Source organism: Eurytemora carolleeae, unplaced genomic scaffold (genome assembly GCF_000591075.1).
Source record: "Eurytemora carolleeae unplaced genomic scaffold, Eaff_2.0 scaffold230, whole genome shotgun sequence".
NCBI classification, from domain to species: domain Eukaryota; kingdom Metazoa; phylum Arthropoda; class Copepoda; order Calanoida; family Temoridae; genus Eurytemora; species Eurytemora carolleeae.
In genome coordinates, this window is record NW_019396619.1 from 59,610 (window position 1) to 86,594 (window position 26,985).

At 31.1% G+C, this 26,985-nt stretch overlaps 1 protein-coding gene across 2 annotated transcripts in view; it reads left to right on the top strand.

Moving 5' to 3' along the window:
• LOC111706411 (uncharacterized) overlaps positions 1 to 24,026 on the top strand; it is a 28,780-nt gene extending 4,754 nt beyond the window's left edge. Inside the window, exons 2-6 of one of the 2 annotated variants that reach the window (XM_023479287.1) lie at positions 1,417 to 1,492; positions 18,919 to 19,020; positions 20,535 to 20,681; positions 23,185 to 23,224; positions 23,750 to 24,026. In XM_023479287.1, coding sequence (XP_023335055.1) covers positions 1,417 to 1,492; positions 18,919 to 19,020; positions 20,535 to 20,681; positions 23,185 to 23,224; positions 23,750 to 23,838 — 454 coding nt within the window. In that variant the 3' untranslated portion in view covers positions 23,839 to 24,026. Of the gene's footprint in view, positions 1 to 1,416; positions 1,493 to 14,873; positions 14,943 to 18,918; positions 19,021 to 20,534; positions 20,682 to 23,184; positions 23,227 to 23,749 lie in introns of those variants that run through there. The other variant, XR_002766236.1, reaches the window with a different exon arrangement.
• The last annotated feature ends 2,959 nt before the right edge of the window (positions 24,027 to 26,985 follow it).

Here is a 26,985-nt window from a genome sequence, read left to right on the forward strand (position 1 = left end):
AGGTTCCCATGTTCATGTTGCAAAAATAGGTTCCCATGTTCATGTTGAAAAATAGGTTCCCATGTTCATGTTGCAAAAATAGGTTCCCATGTTCATGTTGCAAAAATGCGGGAATTAGAAAGTCAGAGATTGAGTGGAATAGCTCGTTATTTTCTTTTCTAGCTTTTTTCAAATAAAGTTTTCAAATAGATTAATAAAAATACAGATAGAACACTAGATGCCGCCTTTTTAAGATTTCAGGGTTTTTCGGTCACAATAACCCAGAGGAGTAACGCGCAGGCTGTGTTGAATGACAATACAGCGAGAGAGCATGCGCGTAACTCCTTTGGGCTTCTGCCTCAGGGTTATTGTGAATTTCGTTAAAAATAAATCTTGAAAAGACGACATCTAGTCTTTTATCTGTATTGTTAATTAATCTATGATTCAAAGATTTGAATTCTGTGAACATTATCTGGATAGTTTAATATTCTCAACAAACTGTGAAAAGTTTTGAAGATTTTGTTAAAGTTTGTGAAAACTGTCACTTCAAAACATCGGAAGAATATTTAAAATCTTCTTGGAATTCTTTTTTTAGAATTTAAATAATGGGATGGATTGAATCCGTTGGAGAGTAATGGCAAATTAAGAAATAACCGTTAATTTTTAAACTGAATGATATTAATGAAGCCAACAATTTTTAAGTTCATCGCAGAACTGTAACTGTAAACAGGGTTCGTTCTTTACCATATCATAAAATAAGCCTTTAACAGACTTTATTCAAGGCAGATCATATAATTCGTCATATTTTGAGATTTTAAGGTCGTCTTTACATTATCATCATTTGTGGGTATTCCTCACGCTGTTTAATGATTCGGTTCTAGTGCCAGAAAGCTGCCACTTTCGATTCCATTTTGACAAACTAAACATTGTTTTCTTTATTAACTATTTTTGTTTGGTGCGTTTTTAGTGAAAATTAGGAAAACGTAACTCTGTAAATTTTAATATCACTAAATTTTAGACAGACAGAAGCAAGATTGTAATCAAATTGATAAAAGCCGGAAGCCCTGATTAGTTCAGGGTGCCCTGTAACTCCGAAATGTTGAAGTTTAAGTTTTTTATTTGAAAGAAAAGATTTCTTTGTAGAATTAGAGGCTCAAACTTCAAAGGACTTTATAGGGATCCAGTATTGTATGATACTAACCAGTATATTTTGCACTAGTCTACAGAATACTAGAGTTTAAAGGGATCCAGTATTGTTTGATATAACCAGTATATTTTACACCGTCTACAGAATATCAGAGTTTAAAGAGATTTTACACCAAAAATGTTGTTTAAAGGAACCTTTTATAAAATATTCAAGTTTAAAAAGGAAATTCTACAGAATGTTAGAATCTAAGAATTTGGTTAATTGTAAATTAATGAATAATAATTTTACAGGCACACCGTTCCTCCCTGCCTAGAAAAACGGTTGTTTACAATCTTTCTTGCATTCATGACATGTCTAGAAATCACAGTAAGTTATTTTAGGGGCTTAGGGAGTTAAGAGGTTTTTGTCAAAATCTTCCTTTAAAGATGCATATGTCTTGTGTTTCATGATGAGAATGAACAATTTAAATGTATTCTGAAATATTTTCATTTACAAACTGAAACATTTCATCAATTGTAGCCTGCATTGATTTATAATGATTTTAAGTTATAATTACTTTTCCCGTTCATATATTTATCCATGAATGGATCCTGGAGGTCAGAGATTACATAGGTATACACTGGAGACGAATAGATTGCAAAAATAACGTATAGGTTTAGTTTATAGCTTTTTTTACAGGAAATTACCGGATTTCAGAACTTCGTCTTCAACGCAATATTACTGCGAATAAGAAACTTCTGCGGGGGAGGGGGCGTTTTTTTGACAATATCATTTTGAAAATTTGTGACTTAAAATGAATAGAAATTTAAAGGATTTTTTTTAATGCAAAGGGTTGGGTACCGGGCAGAAAAAAGTTCGGTCTTTGAAAAAAAATCTAAAATATCTTATAACTTTTTAGTGACTAAAGCTACAGATCTAAAAACTATATTTTTAAAAAGCCCTTGGAAAAATATATGTAGAAACATGTGTCACACTTTGATATTTTTTATAAATAAAACAAAAATACTTTTTTCATTTTTCTGGCTTTTTTGGCATTTATTTCAAACCCTCCCTTGCACAAAAACTATTCAGTTGGAAACAAAATTCTACAGTAAACTAATTGGTTGTTTAGGAACAGGTTGAGAAAATAGAAAATAACTCTTATCAACGAAAATAAGTAATCTTATTAAATTATTAGTTTCTAAAATCTCTCTTTAATCACAAAGATTCTCTGCTGATTTTCTGGAATTTCTATTAAAAAAGACGACATTTGATTAATTTGAAGAAATATGCGAACAAATTCATAGAAAAATAGAAATTCAATATAATGATGAAAAAGGAAATAATTAATTCTAACATTGATTTATTGACAAATTTCTTTTGAGAAATATGTTCCTAAACGTCTAATTAGTTTACTACAGAATTTTTACTAAACTGTTCGTACGTACCACCCATATTCATAATTTTGAACGTCGACTTTGCGCTTAAACTCAGTAATTATGCATCGTGGAAACGTTTTATATGTCTTAAATGAATCCTAAAGAAGTTGTCAACAACACTGCATACTCAGTATAATTACCTTAAATAGCCGGTCTGTCCCTTTAAAGGGTTTTAATTCATCGTAGTAATTAAGACGCAATTTTTATCTATAGCACAGCAGAACCTGTACAATATTTGCTTTCATTTATTATTTCGATTAAGCCAAGCAATTTTAAGTGAAACATCACCATGTTTGATAAATATGGCGGCTGAAACTATAAAATGTCCCCCACTCTTAAGTAGAATCTGTTTTGTAATATCATCGAATTTTTTGTTTGTTTCAAACGAAACAAGTGCGTTTTCCGTGTAAAAAATACTAAAAATATTTTGTTGGAAACAATAAAAAGACTATTAGGAAAAATTCGTATCCATAAAATTCTCTTCGCAGTTTCGAACAAAAAGTTTGTAATATTGAAATGATTTCAGCCACGGAAATGTTCCTAACTTGGTTTAGTCTAGTATATATAGAAAATGTAGAAAAAAATTGCAAAGCTGGCTTCACAAGCTATATATTTCAAGACGAAATTTTTCTTATATATCCGGACTCGGAATTATACTTAATCCTCAAACTGTGTACGGTTTAGCGACATCCCAACTAAAAGTTTAGCTTCAGGAATAATAAAAGTTTTCACGCCAATAAATCAGCCAGAGATATTTCTTGTAGTTAGAACCTCTCCACCTAGATGTTAACCTTTTAGAATAAATCAAAACTTGTTTAGTTTCTATTCATCTTTATATTTATCTAAGAGAAAACCATGTTTTCCAAGAACACGAAGAACCAGTGTCCGAATTTAATGAATTTAAGCACCGTCTCAAATCCCCCAAAAACCGGTTTCCATTGAGCGCCGGCTTAAATCTTGAAAAATTGAATACAATTTTAAGTGGAACCAACCGTACTTGAGCTGCGGCTTAAATTCTTTAAATTCGGCCTCTGCTTTATTATTTTCATCTTTATATTGTTTTTCTTTATTGGGAACCCAGCTTTGCCTGGAACTCTAATTCAAATTTCAAACCTAGCTTGGAACATTCTTGTGGTTCTAACGAGTTCCAATGTAAAATTTAAGGCAAATCGGTCAAAGGGTTTTTGAGTTGCGATCGGACATCCGTACCACGGGCAGCCGTAGTACATTTGAATTTCTGAGACGGGTCAACCTTTCCGGTTACAGATTGTACTGTATCGCCCAGACATTGGGTAAATGAAGCAGACACTCAATAGGACTAGCCGGTGCAACAAGGTTGACGCGGTCAGACTTTAGGTTGAATTTACTTTTACTGAAGGGGCAGGGGTGCGTGGTACAAACCTCATATTTTTAAAATTAACCCCTCCCCCTTTAAAAAAACAGTCATATTTTAAATTTAAAACTTCATGGTTACCATAAAGCAATTTTTTAAAGCATAGAAACTGAAAACTGAATCAGAAATTAAAAATTACAATGAAATATTATGGCAAAGCGCCCTAAATCTGTATGATGAAATTCTATAGTTAATATTTCCATTTTTTAAAAACTTTTTTCTGTTACGGAAGAAAGTATTTATGGAAGACTATTTTCAGATTTTTGTTTATTTACAAATATATATATATATAAAAAATACATTAGATTTAGAGAAGGTAAAGATAAATAGNGGCAGGATAAACTTGAATTTGATTGAAAATGTCTCTGCAATAAGGCCCTTTTCGTGTTTACATTGCGTTGGAATTACATTGCATTGGAATTACATTGCGTTGGAATTACAATGTAAGTAATATGAAATTTAATGTATAACGTTTGCGAAACTACTATTTATATGAGATAACGGGAGAAACGTGGGATTGCTTTTATTTCTGCAATAAATAGAATGCAACCATAATTGGAAAATAATGAGAAACACACTTTATAGACTTTACTTGCAGTTTACTTTCACCAGGATAAACTTGAATTTGATTGAAAATGACTCTGCAATAAGGTCCTTTTCGTGTTAACATTGCGTTGGAATTACATTGCGTTGGAATTACATTGCATTGGAATTACATTGGGTTGGAATTACAATGTAAGTAATGTGAAATTTAATGTATAACGTTTGCGAAACTACTATTTATATGAGATAACGGGAGAAACGTGGGATTTCTTTTATTTCTGCAATAAATAGAATGCAACCATAATTGGAAAATAATGAGAAACACACTTTATAGACTTTACTTGCAGTTTACTTTCACAATGGTACCCTTGAAACCTGGTCAGTATAAATGTGAAAGATATAGTTGTTTTATAGACTTAAAAGGTGTTTAACTCAGATAAATTCTTTTTGTTTTTCTGCAGTAGAAATGCGCACGCAAGTCCATTTAGAGAAATCACGATTGAAATTAATCATTTTAAAAATTATAAAACATTGATATCTAATTCATATTGGATCAGAGAATGCTTTTAAGGGTCGCGTTGTGAATCTTTGCCTAGATGGTCATTTACAATTGTGCGTACAGTCCCTTTAAAAATATTGTTTGAGTGATATTCAAACTACGAAACAAAGCCCAGGAAATTCACCTGAAAACAGAATATATTCGAAGTATTGAAGATTGATTCAGAAAATCAGAATTCAAACTTAAACTTAAAGTTAAGATAAAACTTTGTTAATCTTTGTCTCTCCCCCCATCCCCCTTCCCTCTTAACGCCCCCCCCCCAACCCCTTTCATATTTTAAATAAATGTTGTACACGAAGGGGCATGTCCGATTTACCCTTTTACTATCTGATAAAGAATGAATGATATATCCTTGCTTTTCTAGCTGTGATTTTTTATTTTCATGGTTTAATACAAAAGGGAGTTGGAAAATTATGCAGCATATAGGTAGTTTATGAAATTGTCAAAGTTATTCTTGTTTTATTGTTGCTCAAGGATACCGTTCTGATATTTCATATTACAATTAGAGGGATTATCAAATAAAAAAAAACACTACCTCCCACCCCAAACTACTCGAAAAAAAAAACTGAAAACCAAGAATCTTGAACATGAAAAGAAAAGATGATAAAAAATTGTCAATTATCTCATTCATAATCCAAAATTTATTAACAGGGGTTTTAAAAAAATTGTATTAACTTTTGGGCCCTATGGCCCTCAAATGACATTTTGTGTAGCTTTAGAAATGACATTTTAGAACTATATAAAGCACTTGGTGTAATTGGCAAATTCTCATCAACTTCAATGAAAATTTAAAACACATGCTTTTATTTTTTCTAATTCAAGTTAAAATATTTATATTTTGCTATAATTTTAAACCTACTCTCCCCTTTATATATATATATATATATAAACCATATATTTCACATTTCCCTCGTTTGATTTATTTTTCTTAGTTTATCTAAATGTAAATCTTTCTTTTTCCTTTTCAGTGTAGAATCTGTATCAATTTACCAGTATTTCATATTTCTATACAGTGTGGTTTCTACCTGGCAAATATATTTTATCTTGTGAATAATTTATATGTTTTTAACAAATATTAGGATGTAAATATATTTACAATTTTCAAATATTTATTTAAATATTCTCTTCTAGTTGCTAAACAGTATATTTACAAGAGTTATATTGTCACAATAAATCTTCTTTTATTTCAAGGGATTGGAAATATATAATTCCAAGTCACTTGAGGGATTGTAAGTATAATTCCAAGTCACTAGAGGGATTGTAAGCATAATTCCAAGTCACTTGAGGGATTGTAAGTATAATTCCAAGTCACTTGAGGGATTGTAAGAATAGTTCCAAGTCACTTGAGGGATTGTATGCATAATTCCAAGTCACTAAAGGGATTATAAGTATAATTCCAAGTCACTGAAGGGATTTTAAATCTAATTCCAAGTCACTAAAGGGATTGTAAGTCTAATTCCAAGTCACTATAGGGATTATAAGTATAATTCCAAGTCACTATAGGGATTGTAAGTATAATTCCAAGTCACTTGAGGGATTGTAAGTATAATTCCTGGTCACCAAAGGGATTGTAAGCATAATTCCAAGTCACTAAAGGGATTATAAGTATAATTCCAAGTCACTGAAGGGATTTTAAGTCTAATTCCAAGTCACTAAAGGGGTTGTAAGTCTAATTCCAAGTCACTATAGGGATTATAAGTATAATTCCAAGTCACTATAGGGATTGTAAGTATAATTCCAAGTCACTAGAGGGATTTTAAGTATAATTCCAAGTCACTAAAGGGATCTTAAGTACAATTCCGAGTCTTTAACTGGAAGCGATCAATGACTAATCAATTGAAAAGTCATCTTGTCCATTTAGAGCAAAAGAAACCTTAATTTCATATCTATAATATACCGAGCAAACCGTTTAGTTTCGAGAGTAAATAAATTTTATAATGGTAAATATATTTCAGCACTTCAACAGGTGAGAGAGACCTGAGATATTTATTGTTTAAGTTTTCCTAATTGTAAAACTGTGTGGTGGAATTGTAGAGCTTATTTCAGGGTATTACAGTAATATATTCAGAACATAGGATGTATACTATTTGTATTCTGCTCAAGTATACTTCATACTGCCCTTACATTCTCCTTACATGTCATATATATACTCAACAGCCAGTTTAGAGGTGAAATATATTTTTTTAATCACTTTACGATCCCAAAATTTGTATTGTTTTTTAATGAGAAGTTGATTAAGATAGCGTAAGAAACATTATAAAGAACTAAAATTCGAAATGCACAATACCGCAAAAACTAAGTGATTATTTATAACACTACGGGGTTACCACAAAGGATGAGACTTTAAAGACGACCAAAAACTCGATAAATATTACGATTTGAAGCTTGTTTTTTGGTTTCTGCACTCAATTGAGTATTTTGATGGTTTACAAGATGATTAAGCACAGAAATAAGCCAGTTTTGACCTACTACAAGGAACTCTAAATCTAAGGAAATGGACTAAACAAATTCCGTACAATCGTCTCTGAAGTCTCATCCTTTGTGGGTTATCCTGTAAGTAAAGTAAAACAGATAAATTAAAGACGACCTATTGGGCAATAATCAATAATATTTGATTCGATAGTATTTTTTCGACCCGCCTTTGCGGCAAAGCAGGGTTACTGCTATGCAAAATATGTACATTAGGTATTATATGACCTTATTATTTATAAATAATTTCACATACATAGTACCTAAATTGTAAAATTCACAGAAGTTATATGACAGTTAGAATGTTGTTTCTAGCTGAAATATTAAAAGTTAAAGAATGCTTGTTTCGAACACCTGAGCTCCATGCAGTAAACAATAGTCAACATTTAATTAAACTTTCCTTAACAGTCACAACTAAGCAAGTAAATGTTTGCGAAAAAAGTTTATACGGACAAAATATTGCCAACGTTGGAAACTAAATTTTTTACCAGTAAAAAAAAAAATTAAATGGTTGCCTTTGCATCTTTACTACATTATCTACATCTGTAATGTTTAACCGAAAGTTTTCCAAGATGGAGAAAGTTTCCAAATTTAAAAAAACCTTTTTTTAAACATTCTTTAAACTCCTACATGATAAAAAACAACATATTTTTTTTAAAACCCCCCTTTAGTAAACTTAAGAATATCTTGAATGGAAGACACTTCTTGTTTAGATCACGTGAAAAATTCCAACTTTTGTTTCAAAATGGCGGCTGTATAGTGCCGCGTTCTTCTCTCTGAGTGCGCACTTGAGTTTGAACGATTGAACTAGTTGTAAAGTTAAATGTTTAAACAATGGCGGCTGAAAATGAAGAGAATGAATAGAGTTTAACCTGTTACAGACAAGTTAGAATAGATTCACAGCAGTCAGAAATACAACAAAGTGAAACTCCGGAATTCAGTTCAAGTTTTATAATAGAAATTTGGTCCGAATGCATGTGTTTAAAATTAAATAACTGGTTCAGTTCGGTAAAAAAAGTTTGTTTTTGTCAAAAAAATAGCAGGAAATTTTTTTAATTCAAAATTTTCATTTCAGAAACTAATTAATTTTTAAATCCTAAGATCTTTCGAAAATAAGAACTTCCAAATTATGAGGCCTGCAATTTCTAACTATACTTACAAATAATATACTATACACCCTTTATTATAGCTCCTCTGTATGCTGCGTTTCCTCTAATATTTGAGAAAATATTTGCGGCGAATGTCAGATAAAATGGCCGGTACATGTGCTACACTGCAGTAGTACAACGCTAGAATACATTCATATTGATAAAATGGCCGGTACATGTACACTGCAGTAGTACAACGCTAGAATACATTCATATTGATAAAATGGCCGGTACATGTACTACACTGCAGTAGTACAACGCTAGAATACATTCATATTGATAAAATGGCCGGTACATGTGCTACACTGCAGTAGTACAACGCTATAGAATACATTCATATTGCATTAGAAAACTCAGCTGAGCGTTATACTAAATGACACAAGAGGAAACACATGGATAAACAAATAAATAATATCTAATAAATAAACCAATATAATAAGTAAACTAATAATAAACATAATAAACATAAGTACAAATGGAAACCACTAATAAGGCTAAAAATTGACTAACTATAGATTATACGTTTTTCAAGAATTTAGGAATAAATTTCATTTACAAATTTGGGCAAAGGAACTAAACACTTGCAGGTGACTTGCCTCAAACTCAAATTTTCTAATTTCCAAATCTTGGTTCTTGGATGTGCGAACCAAGCAAAAAAATGTATGGAATCAGGGAAAAAAGAATAAATAAAAGAAACTACGGAATGATAAGATTGTAAGCTGATAGAGAATATGAATATTATTATAAAGAGCGGAGAATATCCAGGATGAAGATAGAGCCAGCAAACCTCGGTTCTCTAGTCTCTAGGTTCCCCTAGAAACTACAGGCTGCGGACTCCGAGTTAGTTCCAAACAAACCTTTTACACCAGTGGATCGGACACTTCTGGCGTAAATATCTCTAGAAGGAGAGGATTTATTTGTTGTACTGTCCCGTGTATCAGCCTGTTGTATACTGTACAATGTGCTCTAGTTGCCTAAAAGGTGGTGCGGTACTTCAAATGAACCAGTAGTTTTTCTTGACTCAGCCCATACGCTAAAAAAGTTTAAAATAATCAAGAGTAAATTTTTAAATCTGAAACAGAATCTTAACTGAAGGCGACCAAAAGTGTTTTTTTTCAGGTTTAAATTCTGTAAAGCCGTTTCTAAATAATCCACAAAGTTTAAGTGAGTTTCTCTGTTCGGACCAGACATCTGTCAATGTATAGAATGCTAGAAGAAGTTCAGTTCAGACTTCTGAAAGAAGCAGAATGAATTCATTCAACATTTCTTTAAAATTCTAAACCATGACTGTCAGTGTCCAGTGTCCCTGGAGCTCGTGTCTTATACAATGAAAACCAGAAAACTCTGTAAAAGGAAGACGACATTAAAGTAACTTTTATGTACTTTATGTTGTTACGAAGCAAAGATTTTTACTATGAGTTTAAAAATCACTTTTAATATTCAATTTCCTGTGCACACTGCAATAGTAACGTGTCTTATGTTCACAGTTCAATGGACTATTTTGAATCTTAAAGGGACAGACCGGCTATGTAAGGTAATCTGTCCCAGTTTGTCTCTTTAAGACTAATAGTCCTCTTTCTGGTTCTCTTTGTATTTGTAACCTTTAATGTAATCAATCCAAATAAAGTGTAAAAATAAAATATTAATTTTACTTGCTCTGAACTAAAAAATGTTTGGTATGTAGCACATAAACATGTTAATTAGTATTTCTTTCGTTTTGTGATTCGATAGATTAAGGTGTCTATAAAAGATTGCAAAAAACGAAACAGCTGTTATTTCAGAGCGAAAGTACATTGTTTTAAGCAACCTTCCTTGTAAAACAGGAGAATGTCCGACTCACAACGGTAACCTATAAACCTTGTAACTGATTAATAAGGTGGAAGAAATCGTCGTTTTTCCAAGGTAAAAGTCGCTTAAAGGCATTCTCCCAAGAGTGACTTCCCAATTGTGAAAACTTCCCAAATGTGCAAATCCCAAGCGGCAACTTTCCACAAGTTAGGTTGGACCTTCTGAGGCGCCGGAGGCTGCGATTGGGGGCCGGGCACTGCGGCTAGGATGGTAAAGGAGACCGAGCGCTGTGGCTAGAACAGGCTTGGGAAATTATTCAGTTGATAAGTTGCCACCCGGGAAAAATATCCTTGGGAAGTTGTCGCTTGAGAAAAACCCTTTGGGGAACATCTTTATTGTTGACAATTTTTTCCATGTTGTTATTAAAGCAGAAATGCACAAGTCACTTAATAGAGAAACCAAAATTAAAAATAATAAACTTTGAAAAATGAGATGCTGAAGGTATCTCGAAAGCGACAAATTATATGGTTATGCCTCCACAGGCTAAAAACTACAAAGAGCTGAAGATATTTATAATGTTATATTGTTTGATTCATTTCTATGGATTCTGGAAAAATAAATTTGTTTTGCTTGGCTATTAACAGATTGAGGTAACTTCAAATTTAAAGTACTTAAAATGCATGTTAAAAAAAAGCATCTTGCAATTTTGTACATTTGATTTTCTTTAGTAAGTGAAAATTGGGAAAGCGTATACTGTCTTTGTAGAATAGAATCCCCTCTCCTCCCTTGGATAAGATATCTTAAACTCTGCAGCAGTCCTACAATCGGAAACCAATGATTTCTGTCCCAACAAGAGAAAAACAAGTTGAGGACCCTCCTTCCATCTTTAAAAAATCAGCTGATTTTTCTCGTCGATTAAAGCCGGTTTGAAAATGTAGTGTACACTTGCAGCCATAAAACAAATGGAGTCTTAAACGAGGATTTAAAAAAAATACATTAGGCCTTTTGTTATACAAAATATGAATGATTTCAAATTGGCATAATAAACATGAACTGCGATTCAATTGTGCAGTGTACACGGTGCATCAATTTCAAGCTCAACATCAATTAAAGATTAGATTTTTAAATGTCGTCTTCTTATCCCATAATTTTATGGATTCCGCTATAGTTTTGGAATAAAAAGATTTAAAACAACACTATAATAGTAAAATATGGTTGAACATTTTCTTCTAGAGGTAAAAACTTTTGGATATCACGTGTTTACATGAGGATAGCTAAAACTAAGGAATTAATTTGATTAAATGAATCACATATAAATGTGGATTAGCACAATTTAACGCTAAAGTTTGGATCTCAGTTCTTATATTATAAGTCATCATAATTAACTAAATCCTGCAAAAAATGTCCATCTATTCTTGTTGAATCTTTTTAGTCGGAGAATATAATGGTAGAGCAGATTTTACGCTTAGCTGGAAAATCTCTTAACAAAAGGTTATTTTTTGTTCAAACTCTTTTATCTCCTATTCTATAGATCCTTTTTACATTCATAGAGGAGTATCATTCAGCCCCAACGTAAGCTTAATCAACATTTTCTATAAAGATTAACTTTACAGATTCAAAAAATATATCTTTTCTTATCATGAGCAACATTTTTTGAATAAATAATTCAGTGAGAAAGGATAAAAAGAGTAAAACTAGTAAACAAAATGGAAAGCAAAACTATCCTACATGTTTGAACTAAAAATTGAAATGTATATAGAATTTGATAAAGTTAAGAATCTTACCCCCTCCCTCATCCTCTTCAGCACCACCCCTCATCTACTCTTTATTTGTTTTCTTTTTTCTTTATTTAATTATTTGCACTTCTCCTAGGGTCTGAGTGTTTACCAAGGAGTATATGAATAAACAATTAAGAATTCAGATTTATTTAGAGAAAAATATTCAGAACCCCCTCTCCCCCCTTTCCCACATAGTTCAATCTTCTTTATCGCATACTTTACTGTTATTAAAGACTCAGAATTTTTCTTAACTTTGAGAAAAAACCCATTTTCTGTTGTTTTCATGTTCGTTGGATGACACATTAATTGCATTGTGATGTATAAGTCGAAAAGTTTTCATAACCATATCTTGCATATTTCAGCTAGATTTTCACACTACAATTTCAAAATTTTCTTGGATTATTTAAATCCTCAAAAGTTTCTATAAATTGTTAAAATACAAATCTAGAATTTCGCAGTTCTAAAGTTGGACGGATTTAGTTTTCTAAACAAAAAGTTATTAAAGCTTCTTGGATGAAGTTGGATTTTATTTGGGAACAAAGATTTTTTTCTCTTGCTTATTATTATTTGCTATAATTATTAATTTCAGGATTGCAATTGTCCTATTTCATTAATAATTTGCCACAATTACAAAATAAGGATTAAAAATTGACTGATATCGTTTCATGAAAAGGAAATGCCCGATTTACAACGGTAACCTTGAACGCTTTTTTTCTGATCGAGTATGAATTAGCTATCAATGTAATTGTTTCTTTGAATTAACTGTTTGTTTTCATTTGCGGTTTCTCAGGGAAAGTGACTTGCGCATTTTTTGCTTATAAGAAGCAATGGAGGAACTCACAGAAATACCAAACTTTTTGAGCCAAAAAAAACCACGATATCTTGCACATCTTCTTTGCAAGGAGGGTCACTTAAAATTACGCAAATAACAAATAAAATATTGATACCTTGATAAATGTTGAAAAAAACAACGTAATTTTCATTTACGTTGTATCCCTTATGGTTCTGACAGTTGTATTGTTAGACCCGTATACATATCAGATTGTTTATAAAAACATGTCAATACACTTTTTTAAAAGAGAATGTCAACTGAACAGGACTGTACACGAAATTTCGAATGACCCTCTATATTGATTTACGATACACTATAAAAAGTTTCTTCGATATAATTAAAAAAATATTTATTTTCAATTATGGGTTTCTCTAATGATGACTAACAAATTTATTGTTACTAGGCTTTTAGGGCGCTTCGCACCCATCTTCTATTCCAACTTTGGCTTTATCTATGAGCATCTTCTCTTGTACAGTATAAAACAAAAACAAAACAAAAAATTTGCGGATTTCATAAATTTTTTTCACGCATCTATATATAAATTTAGCTTGTCTGTCTGCCTGTTTGTTTGTTTGTTTGTATCCAATAAACGTCAAAACGGCTGAACCGATCGGGCCCAAATTTTTTGTGGGACGCAGGGAAGGTTTATGAATGATAAAATTAAAAAAATGTGTTTTAAAGGTTTTTAATTTTGTTAAAAAATCTAAATTCTTAAAAATCCGCGATTTTTTTTTTTAAAAATTCGGAAATGTTTTTTCTTCTTTGTTTTAAAATGTATACAAAAAGTACATGTTCACAATTTAAATAGAAGGTGGGCGCGAAGCGCCCTAAAAGCCCAGTTTTTAAAATTTTACAAAAATAAAAAACTTTTAAACACAAATTTTTGAAATTTGCATCATTCATAATCATTCCTTGGGGTCACACTGAGGTCCCACATAAAATTTGGGCCCGATCGGTTCAGCCGTTTTGCCGTTTATTGGATACAAACAAACAGACAGACACCCATGCTAAATTTGTATATAGATGGAAATATTGAGTAAATTGCGAAAATTAAATACTTTTAAAGCTAGGAAAACGATGATATCCTCAAAATTATCATAAATTACAGTTATGCTTCTAAAAGTTTGAAATTTTGTTAACTTAATCCCTGAAGAAACACTTTTTCTCATCTCTTATTCAGTCCGATCGGATATAGATATCTTTAAAGATTGCCAAAATGTGAAACTGTTGCTTTAACGGATTAACTCCTGGAAAACCGAGTTAAGGCTGAGAAGATTAGCGCTATTTAAACAAAATTACGACTTTAGGATTCATTTTAGATATCACCTTATAAGTTGCCTTATTGCAGCATATAAAGCAAGAAAATAAAAAGAATTTATGTATGTTGCAGTTCTGACCAAACCTCTAGTATTTACTTTATAAGGACTTTATAGGATCCAACAGGGTTCAGGTAAATTTAAAATTCGGTGATGGTTATGGACCAAACCTCTGTAGAGTAAAAAAGTAGATGTTAGTTCCACATTTATTGAAAACATATTTCGGTCTGGGTTGACCCTCGTCAGTTCTAACGATATAATAACCATCAAAATCGATAAAAAAATGAAAAATGTAAAAAATCACAAGAAGATAAACAAACAAAAAAGATTATTCAAAATAAAAATGTGTTCTGTCAAATTGACATAAGGGAAACGAACTCAGATTATGAGATGGAAAAAAAAGATAATTTGCAAATATTTACTTTTTAAAAAATGTTTTAAGACAATTATTATTCTTTGAGATTGTTTCTGTCACAAAGGTTAAAAACAAACTGTTTAGATGTATGTGAGGATGTGACTGTGCCCGAGGAATTCCTCAGTGGATTTTATCCTTTACAAACTCAATATTTTTGGTAACTCATTAGGCGCCTCTTAATCATAATCCTGCTCGTGCGGGGAGTGGGGTAAAGGCCCAGAGTGGTTGCAAGCTCTTATGCAAGAACCAAAGCAAATTTTGTCAATTACTCATAAAAAACTAAAATTAAAAACAAGAGTTTTTATTTCTAACATGTTTATGTCTATGGATCTAAAAGGTAAAGTGAGTTATTGTGGTAAAGTTAAAAGCCAAGGCGTTGCAATACTTCAAATGGAAAATGGACTTTTAATAGCAGTATGGATCTATGTGAAGGGGAGCCTCCAGTGGCTACAGTAATTACCAGAAAACTCTGAAATAGGAAGACGACTTTACAGCAATACTTAAGTGTATTTTATGTTGTTTAAAGTCAAATAGTTTTACTAGACACTTAGTAAATCCCTAAATAGTGAAACGGGTCTGTTTTCACTGCAAAATTGATATTGATGTGTCCCATGCTTTTTTGACTATTCCAGAGTTTTCTGATTTCACTAAATATTTTATTTATTATTGGATATCTTTTTTTTTGGCCTTTCAGAAAGCATATTTTAAAAGGAAGTAAAATGCACTAGTTTTACAAATGAATACAAAATAAAAGGATATCTATTATAACTGGAATTATAGCTGTAAAGCTGAATATCGTATTATGCTATTATATTCATATTTTTTATATTATTTATATTTTCTCAATGATAAATTATCCGTGATTACATTGATTGATTGATATAAGCACTGGTCTGGTCTAATGTGTGTATTTGCTGTATATTATCAATAGATATAATTTATCCAGAGCTTCATGGAATAAATAAACGTTTAGCTGGGGGATAAACAACCGTTAATCTTCGCCTAGTATTTTAGATGAAATATAACCCTTAATATAATACATTCTTCATCTTTTCATCACTTTATTATTTTTATCTTTTTACAAGATTAAAAAATAAAATCAATCAGAGTTTACCCTGAACTCAACACTCTGAAAGTACCAACAAACATGGCATCTCTCTTTAAATCTATATATATATATATATCAGCTATACCTAGCCAAACTTCTGGATCGAATGGGCTAAAACTATTTGAGGGAAACCATGGGTACATTGGGGGTAACATAGGCTAAAAAAATCGACATCTTATTTCTTCAAAAATCGGAGTTTTTATAAAAAATTAGAATAAAAAAACAAATCCACGGACAACGCTGTGCACTTCATCTAGTCTTATAAAAGGATACGATTATGATATGATTTGATGGAAGTAAATGATCCAACAAAACAAGGAAGAATAATCTGTACTCTATAACGTACAGAAAGTCCCAAAAAACATGGAAATTCAGCAGAAAATTCAGCGAGTCCTTAAATTCCGCGCACAATTCCACGCAATTCCGCGCAACGGATTTTCGATTGAAAACCCTAGCAATTAAATTCCATTATACAGATATTATTGGATCTGTCAGAGAAGATCCAAAATCGCTAGTAAACCCTACAAAATGTACAAAATGTATTATAGTTAAATCAGGTTTCTGTGAAGAAAAATTAAATTTGTCGTCAATGTAAAATTATTTGAGAAAGTCTAAACATTTCTTTAATTTCTTTTTGAATGTTTAAGATTAAGCCCACTGGTTCGCATTGAACTAGTTTCGAATTCAGTGCTTGATCCCTTGCTGCTGCAGTAGAGAAGATTTCAGTTAAACCTGTACATCAAGGGAGAGGGGGGTAGATTTTTTAAATTGAAATTTTCCTTACTGAGATTTACCGGATGGAGTTTGCCAATGAATAAAAATGAATTTCCGTAAAACCAAAATTGCATGCGAAATGACTTACATGGGATGGGGGACACAACAAAAGTTGCCAATTGAATTAAAATAAAAAAAAGTTATTCAGCAATTTTTGAGTAATTATAAAAATCTAAAATGGTCATAACAAATTAAAAACTCAGGAAATGACAAAGTTTTGATAAAAAGATTATTGAAAACATTTTTGTGGCTCAAATGAAAATTCTTGGATTTATATTTTTTAATTAAAATAAAAGACGACATTGAGTAAGGTGAAATCTGTTATATCTGTTAAGTAAAGAGCAATTTCTTTGAAGTAGAATTGGAGAATTGTCTTTACTAAAGTAGTTACATTTCTTAGCTAGTTGTCTCAATAAGAAACTTATATAGACATTTTCTTTAGTTATCTACAGTTCCGTCTAATTATCGATCTTATTCAATTTAATGAAATTTCTATTCTATTATGTTCTATTCTTTTCTATTCTATTCTATTCTATTCTATTCTATTCTATTCTATTCTATTCTATTCTATTCTATTCTATTCTATTCTATTCTATTCTATTCTATTCTATTCTATTCTATTCTATTCTATTCTATTCTATTCTATTCTATTCTATTCTATTCTATTCTATTCTATTCTATTCTATTCTATTCTATTCTATTCTATTCTATTCTATTCTATTCTATTCTATTCTATTCTATTCTATTCTATTCTATTCTATTCTATTCTATTCTATTCTATTCTATTCTATTCTATTCTATTCTATTCTATTCTATTCTATTCTATTCTATTCTATTCTATTCTATTCTATTCTATTCTATTCTATTCTATTCTATTCTATTCTATTCTATTCTATTCTATTCTATTCTATTCTATTCTATTCTATTCTATTCTATTCTATTCTATTCTATTCTATTCTATTCTATTCTATTCTATTCTATTCTATTCTATTCTATTCTATTCTATTCTATTCTATTCTATTCTATTCTATTCTATTCTATTCTATTCTATTCTATTCTATTCTATTCTATTCTATTCTATTCTATTCTATTCTATTCTATTCTATTCTATTCTATTCTATTCTATTCTATTCTATTCTATTCTATTCTATTCTATTCTATTCTATTCTATTCTATTCTATTCTATTCTATTCTATTCTATTCTATTCTATTCTATTCTATTCTATTCTATTCTATTCTATTCTATTCTATTCTATTCTATTCTATTCTATTCTATTCTATTCTATTCTATTCTATTCTATTCTATTCTATTCTATTCTATTCTATTCTATTCTATTCTANTTAATAGAAATTTGAACATTTTATATAATTTTCTACCACCAAGGTTTTATATTTTCTTTTGAAAATTCTCAGATAATTTAACAAGAAATTTTATTTAAATTGATAAAAAAAACTCAATTTGGACAAAAAAAAACTCTGTTTGGCCACTATAATCTTTAATATATATGTATGAAATTTGTATGTTATCTGACCAAATGTAAACACTTTAGCTGAAATAAAAAATGCTGTAACGAGTTACAAATGAAGTAATCATAAAATATAGAATAATATTATAAAGATAAATGAGTCACTAATTCTTAGCGGCATTTTAACTTTAGTATGAACCAAGGTTATAATGCAAGGAAAGTTAATTGCAGTTGCGTGTACTCTGCATACATTTGGAAACCAGTTCTCTTTGGGCGGAATTTGTAAACAAGAATGGGTGCCTCAGTGTTCGTTTAGTATCCGAGGAGGTTAAAAGCACTAGATTTTGATAATTTTGAGAATTCACATAATAGTTACCTATGACCAGAATATTTCATTGATTTATTATGTGAAAGATGGATCCCATGTCAGGCTGTGTCTTGAGTTTACATTACCGCCAAGAGACAGTAAAAAAGATGCGTCACGTGGAATAGGAAGACGACTTTTAAGCTCAAGATATGATTTAGAATAGTCCATCAAACATGATACACAGGAATTATTCAGTGTGAACAGACAGTTTCCCCTTGAAAAGTCATTTTAAACTCTTAGTAAAAATTTTTGTTTTGTATTCTTTATAATCCATAGTATTTTGGTTCTCACTGTAAAGAAGGTTGTATTTAGTCAAGTTATGGGACTATTTTTTAAACCGCCAACGGTAACACTGCCCACTTCCTAAAGTTTAAAATATAAAAGAAATTTTTTTTAAATCATGAATTTTTTGTTTCAGTTTGTGAGTTTGCTTCTGGTATTTTTCGGTTGTATATTTATCCTGGTTCCCCAGCAAGTTATTTATCTAATCAGCTCTCTAACCACATCAGAACATAGTAAGGTAAAACTTTTTTACATTTTTATCTTTTTTGAACAATTGGCACAAGTAGTTGATGGACTTTTTGATCGACTATATGGTTCCAACATTTGAAAACTGTTTCCTTTTAAAGTTTCTACTTTTGCCCTGACGCGCAAAATATTTATTCCATAAAAAAAAGCAAAAATAAAAAACTAACCAAAAAAATATCGTTTTTTTGCATCTTTCTACTCTTAGGGTTATTAGCATTTGGCAGATTGTAAAGAAAGCAAACTAACCATATGGCAATTAACACTATATCTTTAATTTTTTTGATAATTACTACTTTCTTTGTTATATAAATAGAAATCGGGCATTGCCATCTTTGCATGGAGGGTCACTTGAAATCACGCTTACAGTCCCTTTAAATTAACTTGGATGAGTTTGTTTCTATTCTCCAGGGACCACAAAAGTGCATTCCAGTTTATAAAGGAAAGAATGTAAACAATTTCAGTGACAGTTAAACTCAGTTCATTTTAGCACTGTAAGTTTAGATCTTGGGTAATACTACCAAAATATAGAATTCATTATCCTAATTTTCTAAATCATTTAGATTCTTTGTCCAAATAGAATTATTCTCGCTTTTGCCTGATAATAATTAAAATTATTGAATCCTCTGTCTTCTTTACATTACAAATGATATTTTAAACTGTTTTTTAAAAATAAAATTTCCAATGACACGAGAATTTCCGGGCGTCATGTTATGACCGCCATCGCGGTTCCACTTCAGTACCGCCTGGCGGCAAAAATGGCAACTCACCAATTGATGCGAACATAAATATTATTAACTTGTTTATTTAAAAAATCATGCAATTTAGATACTTTTAATTAGTACACAAACAAATCAACATTTTTGATTGCTTTATATTTTGTAATATTGATTTGCAAACAGATTTTGGTGATGGATTCCTGTTTCATATTTACAGTGTATTCTGTAAGAACATATTTACAGTGTATTCTGTAAGAACATATTTACAGTGTATTCTGAACATCACAAGAAAATGAAATATTTGAAGCTTGAAGATATCTTATTGAAAAATGTCCGTGTTTTCAATGGTTTTCTTCAAACACTTATATGTGCAATTTACAATAATAAGAATATTAATAAAGTGACTGCGGTATAGTCGTCATATTAAGGTACTATCCATTTACAACGTGGCATTTGCAATTCACAACGGTGTCCTTGAGAGCTTGGTATGTAAAAAAAAGCAGAAATCCATGTTTAAAAGTTTATTATTTTAATTGTGGTTTCTCAAAAGTGGTTTTTACATTTTTTCTTCAGATTATTAGAATTAAGATATTATTAGAATCATTTTAGAAAAAGCACAATATCTTCCATTGATCAGAAAAAAGTTAAAATTGTGAATCGGGTAAGCCCCTCTTTAATTGGAAGGGAACTTATAGAAATTTCAAGAACAGTCCCTTATAAACATGTTATTGGGCCTTCTAACACAAAAATTGAAAATTTAAAAATTCTAATTTATGTTTTTATTTATTAGATTGTTGAATTATTAGTTTCCATCTCTCAACCTCTGGTCCTGAGAGAGACTGGAAAATGTCTGGTTTGCATCTCTGCACTGATCCTACCTCTCTCTCTCTGTGGATATATAGGATCATTGCGGATCAGTTCCCCACTTTTACTCCTGGTAATCTTTAATGTATTTTTACACATTTAACCATATTCCTCCCAGAATACCTGGGGGGGNCTATCTATCTATCTATCTATCTATCTATCTATCTATCTATCTATCTATCTATCTATCTATCTATCTATCTATCTATCTATCTATCTATCTATCTATCTATCTATCTATCTATCTATCTATCTATCTATCTATCTATCTATCTATCTATCTATCTATCTATCTATCTATCTATCTATCTATCTATCTATCTATCTATCTATCTATCTATCTATCTATCTATCTATCTATCTATCTATCTATCTATCTATCTATCTATCTATCTATCTATCTATCTATCTATCTATCTATCTATCTATCTATCTATCTATCTATCTATCTATCTATCTATCTATCTATCTATCTATCTATCTATCTATCTATCTATCTATCTATCTATCTATCTATCTATCTATCTATCTATCTATCTATCTATCTATCTATCTATCTATCTATCTATCTATCTATCTATCTATCTATCTATCTATCTATCTATCTATCTATCTATCTATCTATCTATCTATCTATCTATCTATCTATCTATCTATCTATCTATCTATCTATCTATCTATCTATCTATCTATCTATCTATCTATCTATCTATCTATCTATCTATCTATCTATCTATCTATCTATTTATCTATCTATTTATCTATCTATCTATCTAGTTGTCTTGTTGCGGATATTCTAACTTTACGGATTTCCAAAGATCTTCCAGCTTCCTTGAGACAAAGTTACAAAACCAGGTATTTTCAGATTGTCTCCGTTTTCCATTTTCCAACGTAGAATACATTTATTTTAAAGGGGGTTGGCACAGTTTTTATGAAAGGTATTTTTATGATGATCTTGGAGAATATATAGTTGAACCGTACCGACGAAGTTAAAGAGCTTTTTTTAGCACCGCGGTTCAAATTGAAGAGAAGTGGTTTAGTTTTGGTCTACACGGCTCAACTACTTCTCAATACTTATTAAATCTGGTCCATTTATTCATCTTTTCCAGCGAAAGAAAAGTTTCTCGAAAAAATGCGAAATTTTGTGAAAATTTTCTTTCATATTTCGCTAACTTTTTCGCGAAATTTTGCAAATTCTCTCGCGGAAATAAATTTTGCGAAATGAAGCAAAAAAATTCTTTCAATACAGATTAACGCGAAAATTCGAAAATTCTACAAACAGAATGCGGAAATTGCTAAATTTTCGGCGAAAACGAATATCCCCATTTCGATGGAAACCCTAATCTGTTCTAATGTTAATAATTCCTTTTAATTAACGATGCACTATCCTAGAATAATCCTCAAAACAGTCAACTGTCAACTGTAAGTCAACTGACTGACAACATTAATCTAAATTGAAAAAACTTTTAGCCTCAACTTTGGCTTTTGTCAGTACTTGCATATTTTGGTTGACAAAAAGATATATATAAATATCTTCTCGTTAGCTGTGGACAACTTTATCTTTTCTTTATCTTGTTGATTAAAGTTGATCCAACTATTTAGTTGAAGAATTAAAGTTTAAGAGTTTATCTTGCCCAAGGGACATCTTTCAACCAGAGTTTAACATTTCTCTCATCCTCTCACAGCCCCACTGTAAACTAGACAGAAGGGGAAGGTCAATTTAATGCCACATTACTGCTCCAACTTTGTAACCTCGTAGTTCCTCTATCAAAATCCAGTAAGTAGGATTTTATAACAGCGCAGCCCAGATTAGAATTGGTTTTATGCCCAGTGTTTCTGATTATTTGTTCGTTAAGTGAATATCCTTTTTTAAAAAGAGCAAAACTTCTTTCTTTAATTCAGTTTTTCCTTTTAAACAAATGAAGTGTGGGGGATAAAAAGATTGGTAAACTTTATGGTTAGAGGTTGTTCAAACTTTGCCAGTAACAAGGCAACATTAAACCAAACTTTTTAGCTTTCATCTTACAAACCCAACCCAACCAAACCCAACCAAACCAGACTAAACATGGAGAAAATGGCGGAAGTATTCAGTTTTCCGCGGCATTACTCGCTTTATGTCGGTTTCCATCTTACAAACAAAACAAAACAAAACCTGACAATTAAGAAAAATGGCGGAAGTATTTAATTCTCCGTAGTACTTTAGTTTCCATCTATATATCTACATTACTTATCTGTTTGTTGGTTTGTATCCAATAAACATCAAAACGATTGAACCGATCGGGCAACATTTTTTTGAGGCAACTCACAGTCACTGACCTAGGAAAGGGTTTCAAGAAGGATTAGAATTTTAAAAAAATTTTAAATCGGATTTTTATCAAATTTTTTAAATCCACGAGAAAAAATCGGCAGAATTGTTTTCTTTTTGTTTGTAAGTGTCGAAGATAAAAATTGTTATTTTTCACTTTTCAATCATTTGTATCCACGTTCTTCATCAATATGTTCAAACCTTTTTTTCTGATAAAATCTAATTTATTCTTAAAATACAAATATGATTTAATTTGATTATTTAATTTCAGTATTCTGTTCCTATTCTTCTGATTTGGAGTATTCAACTAGGAAATCATCAATTAATCAATCAAATTTAAAATATAAAATATCCCCCTTGTGAAGATAGAACACAAACATGCTAATATTAACGATTAATCCTTTCTTAGTCATATAAACAGTAAACCCCGAGTTTTCTTTAAATTTTGAAGATTTTTGAAGTATTTTGCAGTTATTTTCAGATATTATAAAGATCTAATTTGTGTTAAATAATGATAAATTATAAAAGTTTTCTCAATATTAGTTGTTTCTGAATTCTCATTACTAACTGTGTTTATATTACTGCAATGTAAGCAGTATTCCCCAGTACACCCTTCTATACCCGTCTCAGGCAATAAAACGATAACAATACTTTCACAAATTCTTGAAAATTGATCAAAATATAAAAATCAGTTGATTGCTTCATGGTAACTACTGATTGATCTAATTGATCAGCTCTTATTGATTAATTAGATCATTAGCGAGTGGATTCTTCGATTTATTGATTCGTTGATTGATTTGTTGATTCATTGATTTATTGGTTGATTGATTGTGCAGTTCTTCTGACCTGTCTCCCATTCTTGAAATCTCGTATTCTAGTTCTCATTGACTGGTTAGCAACCATCTCCCTCACTCAGTACAGGTAAACTAAACCTCAGTAGCCTCAGGTCCAAACTTTTATATATTTAATCCCTTCAAATACCAGTAATCCAGCGGATAAACTTAAATCATATCGGGAGCATATGAGACACCTTGTTTAAGGATGAAAACTTAATAGTTTCAAAAGTTTCCATGCTAGGGATATCAAGTTTAGGCGTTAAGTATATTAGTGCAATCTGAAATATAAGACATTTTTGATTGCTTTATATTTTGTAATATTGATTTGCAAACAGATTTTGGTGATGGATTCCTGTTTCATATTTACAGTGTATTCTGTAAGAACATATTTACAGTGTATTCTGTAAGAACATATTTACAGTGTATTCTGTAAGAACATATTTACAGTGTATTCTGTANACGTACAGTTTAGTTTAACGTGGCCCTGCACCAATCTTACGTACAGTTTAGTTTAACGTGGCCCTGCACCAATCTTACGTACAGTTTAGTTTAACGTGGCCCTGCACCAATCTTACGTACAGTTTAGTTTAACGTGGCCCTGCACCAATCTTACGTACAGTTTAGTTTAACGTGGCCCTGCACCAATCTTACGTACAGTTTAGTTTAACGTGGCCCTGCACCAATCTTACGCACAGTTTAGTTTAACGTGGCTCTGCACCAATCTTACATACAGATTAGTTTAACGTGGCCCTGCACAAATCTTACGTACAGTTTAGTTTAACGTGGCTCTGCACCAATCTTACGTACAGATTAGTTTAACGTGGCCCAGCACCAATCTTACGTACAGTTTAGTTTAACGTGGCCCTGCACCAATCTTACGTACAGTTTAGTTTAACGTGGCCCTGCACCAATCTTACATACAGATTAGTTTAACGTGGCCCTGCACAAATCTTACGTACAGTTTAGATTAACGTGGCCCTGCACCAATCTTACATACAGATATGATTAACGTGGCCCTGCACCAATCTTACATACTGATTATATTAACGTGGCCCTGCACCAATCTAGACTATTAGGAGAAACCATAGCATTTTGTTCCTAATATAGAATTTTCGAAAGCACACTTTAATTTTCTGAGCAATATATATTTGCAACCTGATGGTTTAAACTATACATTTTTTCAAAATTTCAATTTTTGATCTTGCAGAATTCATATTTAAATATTTCAAAGGGCTACGATATCAAGCTACACAGATATGAGGAATAAAAAAATTATGGGGTTTAGACTTTAAAATAATTAAAAAAAATTTTTAAAAATAAAATTAGTCAAACGCGCTCTGCATAAAGTCTTATTTTTAGTTAAAAGTGGTCAAATGAGAATTTTGTGGGTTTAAATAACAAAATAATTTCCATTGTTTCTATAAATATAAAAAACTTGTTAGGGTACGACTATGCTTTAATAAGTTTTACAGAGGCCGAATTTAAAGAATTTGAGACGCGCCTCAAATATGATTGGTTTCACTTGAAATCGTATTTAATTTTTCAAGATTTAATCCATGGTGCTCAATTTAAACTGGTTTTGGGGGAGATTTGAGACGCGGCCTAGATTCATTAAATTCGGAATCAGATATTCTCCATTTTATTTTAAATTGAACAAAAAAACTTTGAGCATAAACTCCATATATTCTGTGTTTTTAGTGAGATAAGTATAAGTTTTATGAGCAGTTTTAAAAATTCATGCTTACTGTTATATTTTAGGATGATAGTAAATCTTAATATTTGTTGAGATTAAACAGATTTCAACATTTAGAACAGTTGGGTTCTTAGTTTTCTACTTTTTCTGTATACTGTTTCACATTCAATACAATTTAAATCATTTACTAATTTTTTAAACCTTTATTTCTTTAAAGTCAGTAGATTTCCCAGACAGCTGCTGTATCCTGGATACAATGCTAAGATTGCCCCAGACAGCTGCTGTATCCTGGATACAATGATTGTCCCAGATAGCTGCTGTATCCTGGATACAATGATTGCCCCAAATCGCTGCTGTATCCTGGATACAATAATTGTCCCAGATAGCTGCTGTATCCTGGATACAATAATTGTCCCAGATAGCTGCTGTATCCTGGATACAATGTTTAGATTGTCCCAGATAGCTGCTGTATCCTGGATACAAGTGTATATCCGGCAACTATATCTCCAGAGGATACAAACTGTGTGTACACACCTACCACGTACAACTCCTACTTTATCAAGGTATGTACACTGTACAGGGTTACCCACAAATGAAGAGATTGTGAAGACGACCTGAAACTCGTCAAATATGACTATCCCAAGTTTATTGCCTTTTATGTGGTCCTTAAATGGCTTAATTTATGATTTCGCAAACAAAAATGAAATAATAATAATAATTATATAATAAAACTAACAGTATAGATTCCGTACAGTCTTCTCACAACTAACTAGTATAGTAAGGTAGGTAAAATAGCCTATAATAGGCCGGGTACTGTAAAAAGTCTGGACCCCCCATTAATGTTGAAACTGAGCCGGCAAAGGATAGGGACGGGTCAGCACAAGGGCAGTACAAGGGCAGTACAATGGGTCAATCCAGTTCGAATTCAAATTGACCCTAGTCCACTGTGGTCTATGTGTTGCAACCCCAGACATTATTACATTATTTGAATAAAAATGGGCTCTTCACATACTTTCAAGTGACCTCTACCTGAATAACAATGAGAAAGATATTGTCGCGTTTCTATTTTGAAAAGTGTTAATTTTCAAAATTTCCTTGAATGTTTCTCCAGCATAATTTTAGCCTTATTTACAATTTACATTTTACGATAATCATTTGTAATTTTAGTCTTATTTACAATTTACATTTTACGATAACATTTTTAATTTTAGTCTTATTTACAATTTACATTTTACGATAACATTTGTAATTTTAGTCTTATTTACAATTCACAATTTACGATAACATTTGTAATTTTAGCCTTACTTACAATTTACAATATACGATAACATTTGTAATTTTAGTCTTATTTACAATTTACAATTTACGATAACATTTGTAATTTTAGTCTTATTTACAATTTACAATTTACGATAACATTTGTAATTTTAGCCTTATTTACAATTTACAATATACGATAACATTTGTAATTTTAGTCTTATTTACAATTTACAATTTACGATAACATTTGTAACAATGTAGTGAAATGTAAGTAAATATATTT